The 14,040-nt window shown below is 40.2% G+C and overlaps 1 protein-coding gene across 11 annotated transcripts in view; it reads right to left on the bottom strand.

The window, feature by feature from the left end:
- Window positions 1-14,040, bottom strand: part of Spidr (scaffold protein involved in DNA repair) — a 261,442-nt gene that overhangs the window by 19,075 nt on the left and 228,327 nt on the right. For 10 of the 11 annotated variants that reach the window (XM_060391053.1, XM_060391058.1, XM_060391056.1 and 7 more), the window contains 3 exons: window positions 8,075-8,162; window positions 6,623-6,766; window positions 6,472-6,531 (listed from right to left, as the gene is read on the bottom strand). In XM_060391053.1, the coding sequence (XP_060247036.1) occupies window positions 6,472-6,531; window positions 6,623-6,766; window positions 8,075-8,162 (292 nt within the window). The remainder of the gene's footprint in view (window positions 1-6,471; window positions 6,532-6,622; window positions 6,767-8,074; window positions 8,163-14,040) is intronic. The other variant, XM_060391055.1, reaches the window with a different exon arrangement.

Raw genomic sequence — 14,040 nt, 5'->3', positions numbered from 1 at the left:
TGGATGGGAAGGGGTTCCCCTTTTCTGAGGAACAGGGGAGGGGGAAAAGGGAGAGAATAGAGGAAAGGAGGGAGGGACTGGGAAATGAGGAGGGATGGGGCTATGACCAGGATGCAAAGTAAATAAATACATGAATTAAAAAAAATACGGAAAAAAATGAGGGGACTAAACAGTGTAGCTTTCCTGAGACTCATTCACGATGGGGTGCAACTTCAATGTTGTAATAGGTTTGTGTAGGATCTTAAAGTGTCTGTGTTGGACAACCTTTTATTTCGTAAGCACTCTGACCACGAGTACAGGCTCAGGAGCCAAATATGCTCATCAGACATAGACCAGGAGAGCAGAGGCTCCCAAATGAACAAGCCTCACTTAGTGCGGCTACTGTCAGCCTTGAACATGGAGGGAACCCCTTGCTTGCCTGCTTCCTTCCTTCCTCACTCACTCCCTGAGGTAAATAAATACTTATTGAATCTCATAACTTGTCAAGCTGTTGAAAACAGAGACTGCTGTTGGGACATAATGATGCAATATTCAGCCATAAATGAAAAAAATAAACCTCAATATTTATATTACTCCCTCTGAGGGTAAAGGGCCATCATTGAAGAGAAGGCAAAAAGAATGTAAGAGCCATAAGAAGAACTGTATAGCCCTTTCATTGTAATTAAGGATCCTTTCTGGAGTGGGGGAAGGAGGTTCATAAGATGCAGGACGTGCATGAAGCATGATAAATCACAAAGCCAGTGTTATGTATTCAATAAACAACAGAGGGAGAGTCACTCTGAACCCTCCTCTTATACTTTTATAAATAACTCCAACCTCAATAAATCTATTGGTTTACCAAGCCAAGTTAAAAAAAAAAAAAGCTTAAATAAGTAAATACTAAATAAAAAAAAATTCATTAATCTATTTTGATACAGTAGGCCAATAACCAGGTGGCCTAACAAAATGGATAAGTGAAAAGATAATTGGAGCAAAATGGCACCTAACAAAATGCAGAAGAAATGCTAAGTTAGAAATTACCATTTGGTCACTATCAAAGTACAGTTAATTTAGACAAGAATCATAACGGAAGTTTAAATGAGTGGGTGAAAGTTGGAGAAAAGTCAGGATATTTATTCCCTTTTGGAATGTTTCACTGAATGTCAAAAGTGTGCAACTTACTTTTTATGTTATAGGGGCTCATGGTTAAGAGATTGTCTGAGTATCAGAAGAGGTGCCTCACTTATATTTTCTTTTGTGCAGAGTTAAAACTATTCAACACTTTTGAGGTTGAATCAAATGCATTTTGCTTTATAGATGGCCATGAGCCTATGAGGGCTCCTATATCTGTGTTGCCTACAAAACAAGAACTGCAGGACAATGCTGCTAAATTGTGCTGCTTGGTCAAGAATGAATCTGCCTTCAGTTTGTTTATGTGGTGGATCACATTGATGGATTTCCGTATATTGAACCACCCCTGCATGCCTGGGATGAAGCCTACTTGGTCGTAGTGGATGATGTCTTTTATATATTCTTGGATTTGGTTTGCAAGTATTTTGTTGAGTATTTTTGCATCAATGTTCATGAGGGAGATTGGCCTGAAATTCTCTTTCTTTGTTGGGTCTTTGTGAAGTTTAGGTACCAAGGTGACTGTGGCTTCATAGAATGAGTTTGGTAGTGTTCCTTCTGTTTCTATCTTATGGAATAGTTTGAAGACTATTGGTGTTAGCTCTTCTTTGAAGGTCTGGTAGAATTCGGCGCTGAAACCATCTGGCCCTGGGCTTTTTTTGCATGGTAGACTTTTGATGACAGCTTCTATTTCCTTAGGGGATATAGGACTATTTAATTGGTTTACCTGGTCTTGATTCAGCTTTGGCATGTAGAATCGGTCAAGAAAACTGTCCATTTCATTTAGATTTTCAAATTTTGTGGCATATAGACTTTGGAAGTAAGACTTAATTATTGTTTGGATTTCTTCAGTGTCTGTGGTTATGTCCCCCTTTTCGTTTTGGATTTTGTTGATTTGAAGAAAAACCACATGATTATCTCCTTAAATGCTGAAAAGGCATTTGACAAAATCCATTCATGTTTAAAGTCAGGGATACAAGGCACATACCTTAACATAGTAAAGGCGATATACAGCAAGCCTATAGCCAACATTAAACTCAATGGAGAGAAACTTAAATCATTCCCACTGAAATTAGGGACAAGGCAAGGCTGTCCACTCTCTCCATATCTTTTCAACATTGTTTTTGAAGTCCTATCCAGAGCAATAAGACAATTGAAGGAGATCAAGGGGATACAAATTGGAAAGGAAGAAGTAAAAGTATCACTGTTTGCAGATGATATGATACTATACCTGAGTGACCCCCAAAACTCTACCAGGGAACTCCTACAGCTGATTAACACCTTCAGCAAAGTGGCTGGATACAAAATTAACTCAAAAAAAAAAATCAGTAGCCTTCCTGTATACAAAGGACAAAAAAGCCGAGAAAGAAATTAGGGAAACAACACCCTTAACAATAGCCACAAAGGACATAAAGTACCTTGGTGTGAACCTTACCAAGCAAGTCAAAGACTTGTATGAAAAAAAATTCCAGTCTCTGAAGAAAGAATTAGGAGAAGATATCAGAAGATGGAAAGATCTCCCATGCTCATGGCTTGGCAGGATTAATATAATAAAAATGGCCATCTGACCAAAAGCAATCTACAGAATCAATGCAATTCCCATCAAATTACCAACACAATTCTTTACAGACCTTGAAAGAAAAATTCTCACCCTCATATGGAACAAGAAACCCAGAATTGCTAACAACAATTCTTTACAGTAAAAGATCTTCAGGAGGTATCCCCATCCCTGATCTCAAGCTGTACTATAGAGCAACAATATTAAAAACTGCATGGTACTGGCATAGAAACAGACTGGTGGATCAATGAAATAAAAGACCCTGACATAAATCCACACACTTATGGACACCTGATTTTTTACAAAGATGCCATTCAATGGAAAAAATGCATTCAATGGAAAAAAGATAACATCTTCAATAAATGGTGCTAGTCTAACTGGAAGTCTACATGTAGAAAAATCAAATAGATCCATATTTATCAACCTGTACAAAACTAAAGTCCAAGTGGATCAAAGACCTCAACATAAAACCAGACACACTAAACCGCTTAGAAGAAATAGTGGGGAATACCCTTGAACTCATTGGCACAGGAGACAACTTCCTGAACAGAACACCAACAGCTCAGGCTCTAAGAGCAACAATCAATAAATGGGACCTCATGAAACTGAAAAGCTTCTGTAAAGCGAAGGACACTGTCCTCAGAACAAAATGACAGCCAACAGATTGAGAAAAGATCTTCACCAACCCTATATCTGACAGAGGACTAGTATCCAATATAGATAAAGAACTAAAGAAGTTAAACAGCAAAAAACCAAGTAATCCAATTAAAAAATGGGGTACAGAACTAAACAGAGAATTCTCTGCAGAAGAATACCGAATGGCAGAGAAATACTTAAAGAAATACTCAACCTCATTAGCCATCAGGGAAATGAAAATCAAAATGACCCTAGGATTGCACCTTACACCCATCAGAATGGCTAAGATCAAAAACTCAAGAGACAACATATGCTGGAGAGGTTGTGGAGAAAGGGGAACCCTCCTCCACTGCTGGTGGGAATGTAAACTTGTACAACCACTATGGAAAGCAATCTGGCGCTTTCTGAGACAACTAGGAATAGCGCTTCATCAAGATCCAGCTATACCACTCCTAGGCACATATCCAAAAGATTCTCAAGTACACAATAAGGAAATTTGCTCAACCATGTTTGTAGCAGCCTTATTTGTAATAGCCAAGAGCTGGAAACAGTGGAGGAATGGATGCATAAATTGTGGTATATCTACACAATGGAATATTACTTAGCAACAAAAAACAAGGAAATCATGAAATCTGCAGGTAAATGGTGGGATCTGGAAAAGATCATGCTGAGTGAGCTATCCCAGAAAGATGCACACGGTATATACTCACTCATATAGACATATAATATAGGATAAACCTACTAAAGTCTGTACACCTAAAGAAACTAATTAAGAGGGAGGACTCTTGATAAAATGCTCAATTCCTATCCAGAAAGGCAAAGAGGCTGGACATCAGAAGAAGGAGAAAAGAGGGAACAAGTCAGGAGCCTGACATTGAGGACCTCTGAAAAGCTCTGCCCTGCAGACTATCAATGTAGATGCTGAGACATATGGGCAACCTTTGGGCAGAGTGCAGGGAATCTTAGGAAAGAAGTAGGAAACAGTAAGCTCTGGAGAGGACAGGAACTCCACAAGGAGGGCAACAGAACCAAAAAATTTGAGCACAGGGGGCTTTCCTGAGACTGCTGTTCCAACCAAGGACTATGCATGGAGATAACCTAAGACCCCTGCACAGATGTAGCCCATGGCAGTTCAGCATCCAAGTGGATTCCATTGTAATAGGAACAGGGACTGTCTCTCACATGAACTGATTGGCCTGCTCTTTAATTACCTCCCTCTGAGGGGGACGCAGCATTACCAGGCCACAGAAGAAGACAATGCAGCCACTCCTGATGAGACCTAATTGACTAGGATCAGAAGGAAGGAAAAGAAGTCCTCCCCTATCAGTGGACTTGGGGAGGGGCATGCATGCAGAGGGTGGAGGAAGGGAAGGATTGGGATGGGAGGAAGGAGGGAACCATGGGGGGGAATACAAAGTGAATAAAGTGTAATTAATAATGAAAAAATGAAAAAAAAAAAGAGTGAATCTGCCCCACTTGAGCACAGCCCATAGTGGCCTTTGTCTACTTTGCAGGCTATCTCTAGAGAGATCCAGCCTAAGGCACTACTCAGATTGAACTTCTTTCCTAGATTCTGTCAGGTTGACAATACTCATCATCATAGTAGATAAATGAACTTTGATACATCTAGATAACAGAATACTTATTACAGAAAGGAGTTCAAGTCACTGATGAGACATGGGCGGCTAAGTGTTTAGTCTGGAAAGAAAAAAGCCAATGTGAGAAAAGTATGCACTCTATGATTAGAACATGGCAGCATGCTGGGTTTCAACTTTTTCTAAAAGGTCTGAAGCACAGACCAAGGTCCAAGCACAGAAGACTTTTATGGTCATGTAATGATTCTGTCCCAAATTATAATGAAGAACAAGTGTCATTAATGAGGAACTCAAAGTGACTGTGTCAACTTTGGGGGATGGTGATAACAGTGGATGCTATGTGTCTATGAGGCAGGAAATTTATGGGAAAATTTTTACCTTATCCTTGATTTTATGTAGACCCAAAACTATTCTAAAACATATGTTAAACATGTTATAGCTTACATGTAACCTAGAAAAAGTACTTGAACATGGGTGATAGCTCTGGGTCCCTGACTTGTTCCTAACTGTAGGACCACCAAAAGCGAAGCCGACTTCCTTTACATATTTGGAATCTGTTTATTATATACAGGGCTATTAGCATGCCTACCCAGTCCCCTGAGGTAGTGAAGTGGAGGACTCAACATGTCTTTCTCTGTCACTGTCTTTCTCACTCTCAGCCTTTGAGTTATGCCTAGAATGGACTTTGGAATAATAGGGAGTCTCAGACACTTTGAGTGTCATCATACACCAGATGTTCTGCAGACTCACGGAAAACACAGAGTCAGCTTTCAGTTTGCTTTGCATTTAGAGGAAGTGCCCCCCACCCATTAAAAACAAATCCTGTTCACTGATTTATGAATGTCAAAATGACTTTCACATTACACACTAAAACCAACTAATTGCTAATGAAACTCCATGGTTCAAAAATCATAAAATACATATTTGGCATTTTATTAAAACAGTCACTGGGTGGTAGTGCACATCTTTAATCCCAATACTTGGGAGGCAGAGGCAGGTGGATCTCTTTGAGTTTGAGGCCAGCATGGTATAGAACAAGTTCCAGGACAGCCAAGGCTACAAAAACACTCCCCTGAAAAAAAAAGAGCCAACCCAAACAACAACAAAAACAAACCAGTCTATCCTCTATTATGGTTGAGGAAGAAGCTAGTATATCATATTTATGATGACACAATTTGAATTTTATTTATATACATGCAATCCACCAGTAACTCATAATTATAAGTTAAGGAACATATTCATTCATTTAGTACTTATATAGCTTTTTCACTGACTATGGATTAGAGAAATGTAAAACAAACAAACAAATGTCTGCAATAGTTCCCCAATAGAAACAACTACAAAAGAAACCAAAATTAAAAACAACAGCAACAACAAAATACAAAAGAGCTCCACATAGTTTATACAAAGAAGGATGACTCTAAACTAGGAGGATAAATTATGGGCTTATCTAGATTCTACAGATACTTTTCTGTTATGGTGAACTGCTAATTTCTAAGAGATTTCCCATAGGAAAGAGAAAGAGAGTGGGAGGGAAGACACACAGACAGACTAACAAGGAGACAGAGATATTACCTGTGGTCTTTGATAAATCACTCTGGCATAGAAACTGCAACAAGTACCATGCTCATCAGTCTGGAAAGGCATACAAAGACTAAAAATATTGCACAAAGCACATGGAAGCAATAAAAGTATTTGAAGAACCCGTTAAAAACACAGTCATTACCTGGAGGATTTCTCTTAAGCAGTGGACAACTGGAGGCTGGTAAAGCTTAGAAATGGGGTCTCCTTCAATTGCATCAATTTGTCCCAGACTCGGATATGCAGAGAAGATATAACAGAAGAAAGGAGGAGGCAGATGAGTCTTTATCTGTTTGGCATAAAGGAATATGCAGAGTAAGAATGTCCTGTTAAAACATTCAAAAAATGCTATTAACATAAGTTCTGTAGTATACACGTGCTTGGCTTGGTGATGTAGGCCTGTAATCTCAGCCTGGGAGGCAGAAACACAAGTTCAAGGCCCGCCTGGGCTATAGGAGGACTGTATATGCAGCCTTCATCACTTAAGTGAGACCTACATAACTTAGTGTAAAGCATGAAGGAGGCCTTAGCTTCCATTCATGAGACTGGGATGAACACAAATGCACGCACATACACATACACACACACACACATACACACATGCATGCATGCACACACACTCCCTAAGAAACCAGCTAAGAAGCTGGGGAGATGGCTCAGTAAGTCAAGTACTTGTCACAAAGTTAAGTTCCCCAGAACTCACAAACAAGTTGGTGTGAAGACAGAAGGACCCCAAAGGCTCACTGGCCAGGCAATCTAACCAAAATGGTGAGCTCCAGGCTCAAGAGAGATCCTCTGTCAAACACTTGAGGTGGAGAAATAATTAAAGATATTCTGACATCAAGCTTTGGTATCCACACATGCCTGTTAGAAGGATGCATTAGTGCACTAGAGCATACACATACACACCACATAGACAAGAGAGGAGGGTAGTTGAGGGAGAGAGAGGGAGAGGGAAAGAGGTGTGTGTGTGTGTGTGTGTGTGTGTGTGCGTGCGCATATGAGCAAGAGACAGAGACAGGTAAGTTGTAGCCAAAGCAGCCACCCTGATGAACAAGCCAGTAGAAGAAACTTCGTTATTTGTTTTGTAGCTTCTGAGTCACTACAATGAACAATGTGGTGAGAAAAAGAGAAATTGTGTTGACCATCTATGGATTTTACCTAGTGTATGTTTTAATTGCTAGTCAAGTGCCAAGGGATGGGAAAGACATGGCGTGTGCTTCCAGGATAAGGCTGAGACTTTGACTTGCAACATGCAATGTGCTATACACGTGGAAAGCTGAAGCAGAAGGACTGTTTAAGGTCAGTATAAGCTCCAGAGTAAGGCCTATTTTGTATTTCTAACAAAAACTGAAATACAAACAAAAATTCATCAAGAATTTACCAGAGCAGCAGGGAAAAGAACCATCAGAATGCTGGCATTGGAGTCACAGTCCTAGATGACATTCCTACATCACTCCAGACAAAGGAACTAGTTGTACAGTTCTTATTGTCCAAGGAATGACATGTACCATATGACTGCAGTAGGAGTGCCTAACTCGTCTCCTGAGAAGGGCAGTTGTCTGTACCCTCAGCAGTTTTTCAAGGTTGGGCTTACCTCTTCACTGGGATGGGTACAGGAAGGCTCGATCAGAGGTATCACTGGGGGCCACATAGTGTCAATTAAACTGAAAAGCCCTGGTGTTCTGGAACAAGAAAAGACACTTTCTTGTTTCTTGGAAGCATTAATCAACAAACATTTGCCAATAAAGTACCAGACAGTGTACTTAAAGAAGACAGTTCTTTACACTGTGATGAACCTGCACATGAAAACAAATATGCAGAAAACACCTGAAGAGCAGGCACCTCCTCAACTCCAGCACAAGGAGCATGAGTAGGAAGATCAAGAGATATTTTCACTACCTACCAATAGTAAGAATAACAACAACAACAAAAAACCCTCAAAACAATAACAATAGTAAAATCAGGGCTAGAGAGATGGCTTAGTGGTTAAGAAGCTGCTCTTCCAGAGGACCTGGGTTCAATTTCCAGTACCCACATGGCAGCTCACAACTGATGTGACTATGGTTGCAGAGGATCCGAAGTTCTCACAGACATATACATTCAGAGAATACACCAATGCACATAAAATAAAAATAAATATAAAAAGTAAGAAACAAACTAAAATGTCCTTATGTACATAGCAGTGACTAAAAGATATAAGCTATTTTGAATGGTTATCTGAAAATGGTTTAGAGGCAACATTTATATTTTCCCTTAGGATTGTTTTGTATGTATGTATGTATGTATGTATCTATGTGTGTATATGCATATATGATTGTTTTATATAAGCGGATATATATATATAAATCTATAAAACATGCACAGTTAAAAATGTATAAACATGTATGCCTTATATATAATTATCACTACTACTGTGAATATACATGATGTCTATGTGGGTACATGTGCCACAGTGGGAAACACTTTTATCCACTGAGTCATTTTGCTGGCCCTTACTTTTTGAATTTTGACAAAAGTTTTAGGCTGATGGCACATACTTTTAATCCTAGCACTGGAGAGAGAGAGAGAGAGAGAGAGAGAGAGAGAGAGAGAGAGAAAGAGAGAGAGGCAAATCTCTACAAGTCTCAGGCCAGCCAGGGATACACAGTAAGACCTGTGTGTGTGTGTGTGTGTGTGTGTGTGTGTGTGTGTACAAATGCACACATGCACATGCACTCATACATGTGCTTGCAAAGAAGTTAAATTACACTTGCAGGAGTCAGTTCTCACTTTCCACTGTGCAGGTCCTAGGAGCCATTATTCAACAGCACACTGATTTTGTGTTTTAAGACAGTATCTTGTATAGCTCAGGCTGGCCTCCAACTCCACAGGAAGCTGAGGATGACCTTCAACTTTTTTTTAATTTTAATTTAAATTTATTTTCTTTACATCCTGATTGTAGCCCCCTCCCTCATCTCCTCGTTTCCACCCTTCTTCCCTTCGTTTCCTCCCTATCCCCTCCCCTAAACCTCAGAAATGGGGAGCTCTTTTCCCCTACCACCTGACTCTAGCCTATCAAGTCTCATTAGGACTGTCTGCATTCTCCTCCTCTGTGGCCTGGCAAGGACCCCCTTCCCCCTACCAGGAGGAAGCAATCAAAGAGCAGGCAATAGAGTCCATGTCAGAGACAGCCCCTGTACCCCTTACTAGGGAACCCCAGGGAGACTGAGCTGCCTATCAGCTACATCTGAGCAAGGGGTCCAGGTCCTCTTCATACATGGTCCTTGTTAGGTGCATCAGTCTCTGCAGGTTCCCTGGACCCAGCTTTGTTGGCTCTGCTGGTCTTCTTATGGCGCTCCTGTCTCCTCCGGGTCCTTCTATTCCCCCAGTCTTTCCTACAACTCCCTGCGCTCTGCCCAAAGTTTGGCCGTGATTCTTAGCATCTGTTTTGATCCCCTGCTAGGTGGAGTCTTTTTCAGCTACTAAAAACAAGGAAATCATAAAATTTGCAGGAAAAGGAATGGAACTAGAAGAGATCATACTGAGTGAGGTAACCCAGAACCAGAAATACATACATATAAGCAGATATTAGCCATATAATACCGGATAACCAAACTACAATCCACAGACCTAAAGAAGCAAAATAACAAGAAGTACCCTAAGGAGGATGCTTAATTCTCATTCAGAAGGGCAAATAGAATAGACACTGGAAGCACTTGACGCGAGGGAACAGGATGGGAGCCTACCATGGATGTCCTCTGAAAGACCTTCAATTTCTTATCCTCCTACTGCCAGTTCCCAAGTGCTCTGCTACAAGCATACACCACTGTATTCCATGTAGGCAGCGCTGGGGGTGGAACCAAAGGCTCTGTGCATGCTGGACAAACATTCTAGAAACTAAAAGCCTACCCTATTTAAAAACAAACACAGAGATGCTTTTCAACTTAGGTACAATGGGGTCATATTCTGCTAAACTCATTGTAATTTGAAAATACCATGTGTCAAAAACACATCCAGAGGCTGGCTCAGAAGGTAGGTTCCCAGTACCAATGCTGGGAGGTTCACAGCTATCTCTAACTCCAGCTCCATGGGGTTTTGTGGTGTTTTGAGTAAGAATGGTGCCCATATGCTCATATGTCTGAATGCTTAATAATGAGGGAGTAGTATTACTTAGGAAGAATGAGGGTGAGTAGCCTCGTTGGAGTAGTGTGGCCTTGTTGGAGGAAGTGTGTCACTGGGGGAGGGAGTTCAGATTTCAAAACCTCAGTCCCAATGATTCTCTTTTTCTGATGCCTGTGGATCTGGATGTAGACCTCTCTCTTAGCTCCTTCCTTCTCCAGTACCATGTAAGCCGGTGTGCTGCCGTGTTCCCCAATATGATGAAAATGGACTCACCTTTGAAACTGTCAGCAAGCTCCAATTAAATGCTTTCTTTTAAATCATCATGGTCTTGGTGTCTCTTTATAGCAACAGAACATACTATATACCTAGTACGCTCAAACATATGCAGGTATGCACACATATACATAAAAAAGAAATTAAAAAAAATTAATTTGCCTAACTTCCCAAGCTTGGCAGCAGTGCTCAACAGCAGGGTGAACTACTTCCCCTGTGATTGCAGAGTTGAGTGGGAGCTGCAGTTTTTGGAAAGACAAAAATTTAAAGTATAAGCCAGGTGTGCAACTCAGCTGAAATTCTAAGCACTGGGAGGCTGAAGCTACAGGATTTCTACCAATTTCAGGTCAACCTCAACTATATAATGAGACCCTGTCTCAGTATTTGTTGAGTGCACATCACTTTTGTACCACCATAATATAAAGAAATTATTAAACTGAACCACTGTAAATAAGGGACTGTCTGTGTGTGACTTGTAGGTTAACAAAAGTTATCTAGCATAAAATATAGTCAAATAGTCTTAAAAAAACCTATGAGTCCACTTATATATTCTGGTCTAAGATTTGTGTTTCTAAGACAAAATCCTGGACCTCTGATCTAGCCCCTCATTAACAGAGAAAGAAGTCATATGGGTTCTGTTTTATTTCCACCTTTACAAACATGTGAAACATTACTCTTGGACTTTGTGTTTTCCCTTCTGTAAATGGTGATGTCTGATAGAGTTATTGCAAGAAATAAAAGAAATGAGCAAGAGGGCTGGGGCCATCACTCAGGTGGTGGAATGTATGCCTAACATGCACAAAACCCTATGTTCCATCCCCAGCACTAAATAGGGCACAGCAGCACAGACCTGTAATTCTAGCACTCAGGGAATAGAGGCTAAATGGTCAGATGTTCAAATGTGTTTGACACTAGCTTGGACTACATTACTTTATTTAAAAAAAAAAAAAAAAAAGCCCCTACAAAAATTTCTAGGTCTAGAGCAGGACCTACCATGTTAGCCATCTTATACTTAAAACTGTTATAGTTAGAGACATTTTTTTTGTGCTATTTTTTCTTAAAAGTATTTACACTTTAAGTAAAACAACAGTCTCTCATTACACCCCAAGGCAAACCTGGAACACTATATACTATGGTCTTTGCTAGCTGTAAACTCACCATTCTTCCCCCCCTAGGCAGGCCCTGAAGCTTTGTGAACCTGCTTCATTCTTCTGCATAGCTGAGATTACAGAGCATCACAGGATTATGATCACAGTCCACTCACTGCAGCATTTTAATCCCAGAGTTCTTCGTAAAGAAACTGAATAGAACTAGTGCAAGAGACCAGTGCAAAAAGATGCTCTTTTGATATGACACTAACGGGACGGTGTCAGCTCAGTGCCACAGCACTTGCCCAACGCACCACTAAGATGGAAATAGCCCTTCCTACAGAGTAAATAGAAAAGTGCTTGAGTTTCCCATAAACTCAATCCATGAAAACAGGCTTCTGTGGTCAGTTAGGGTTGTGTATGGCATCTCTGTGGTTTGTTTACAAGAGCTCTTAGCTACAGGCTGTAGGGGGACCGTAGAATAACAAAGGTTGTGAGAAGATGAATAAAAGGTACTTGCAAAATTCTGTTAAGCCAGCCATTCCTGAACAAATACAAAAGAAACACACATATTAACACAAAAAAAGGAAATTTCATGGAGCCCCACCTCTAAACAAACAACCACAGACAATTAAGGAATGCTGAGGGGAAAAAATAGTCTTTCCCAAAGATGAGTCCCAATGGTCAGAAATGATGCCAATGGTCATCCCTAACATACAAAAGTAATAGTAAGCACATGAGCAAGTTGTATTTTTATATTTATAAACTATGTGAGTGTGTGCATGTGTGCCCATGCATGTGCGCACGAGTGCGTGTGTGTGTATGTGTGTGTGTGTTTGTGTGTCTGTGTGTGTAGAGAGTTAAAACATGTTCTGGAATTAAGGCCATGGTGATGGTTGCCCATCTTGGTGAAAAAGATAAAAACAAGGTTGCTCACTTTAAAACGGTAAATTTTATGGTAAAGTATATCTAGATCAAGCTGTCATTTTAAACAGTGTTAGTGTATAGAGTATATAAGTAGGAGAGCCCTTACCTTGCAGGTAAAGGCCCTATGTTCTGACAAAGTAAAACAAAAGATCATTAACTTAAGACAGGGTTTTCTATAACAGATACCTTGAGCCTGAAATTGAAACACTTCCATCAATCAATCAGTCTTCTTCAGCTCTGCTTAAATGATTTTGGTACAAACATTCTCACTTTAAATAGAATTCTGATTTTATGTATATGAATGTCTTACTTGCATGTATGTGCACATGTGTATGCGTGGTACCTGAGGTACAGAGGTGGACACTGGGTCCCCTAGAACTGGAGTTACAGAAGGCTGGGTGCTGGGAATGGACCTGGGTCCTCTGCAAGAACAGAAAGTACTCTTTAGTGCTGTGCTCTGCTCTCTCTTTCTCTCTGTGTGAGAATAATAGAGTATATTTTACTTTGGTTTACAGCTTTATGAGCAACCTGCCATCATAGATAAGGAATTTCATGTTTATAGCCTTTACTATAATGACCTACTGTAAAGCAAAAGTATGGAATATACACCATGAAGAAGTATGTCAGTAACAACATGAGTAGTATTTCAGTAACAGCAAGAACAACTAATGTGGACCCTTAATGAGAATGGACTACCTGCTCAGCTTTGAGCTCAACATTTGTGTAAGAGCAGTCAGCTCTCTAACTACCGAGGCAGTGCCTTCCTAAGGGTACCAGGCCAGGCTGATTCCAGATGTCCCAGGAATATCTTATAGATGAGCAGAATTACAAAGTGTTTCCCAAAGTCACTCACTGAATTTCAGAAAGATACTTTGCAAGCTAAACTTAACTGAAGTGAAGGGAGATGAAGGGGAGCAGGGAGGAAAGCAAAGCACACATCTGAGACCAGCTGTGGTGCTTATTATCAGGGAGGCTGAGGTCAGAGGATCATAAACTTGGCTACTCAGTGACATTGTTGGAAAAAAAAACAAAACAAATCAGTAAAGTAAAGTATCAGGAAAGATCAAACAAAGTAAATAAAAAGGAGTTGAGATATGAAATTAACAAGCTATATAACTTTGTAAAAAGCAATTTTTTGTGTGTATTTGTTTTATTTAATCAGGCTCTCATT

The sequence above is a fragment of the Meriones unguiculatus genome, chromosome 9, assembly GCF_030254825.1.
Source record: "Meriones unguiculatus strain TT.TT164.6M chromosome 9, Bangor_MerUng_6.1, whole genome shotgun sequence".
Taxonomy (NCBI): domain Eukaryota; kingdom Metazoa; phylum Chordata; class Mammalia; order Rodentia; family Muridae; genus Meriones; species Meriones unguiculatus.
Note: the sequence above shows the minus strand (reverse complement) of the source record. Positions and strands in the feature narration are given on the sequence as shown.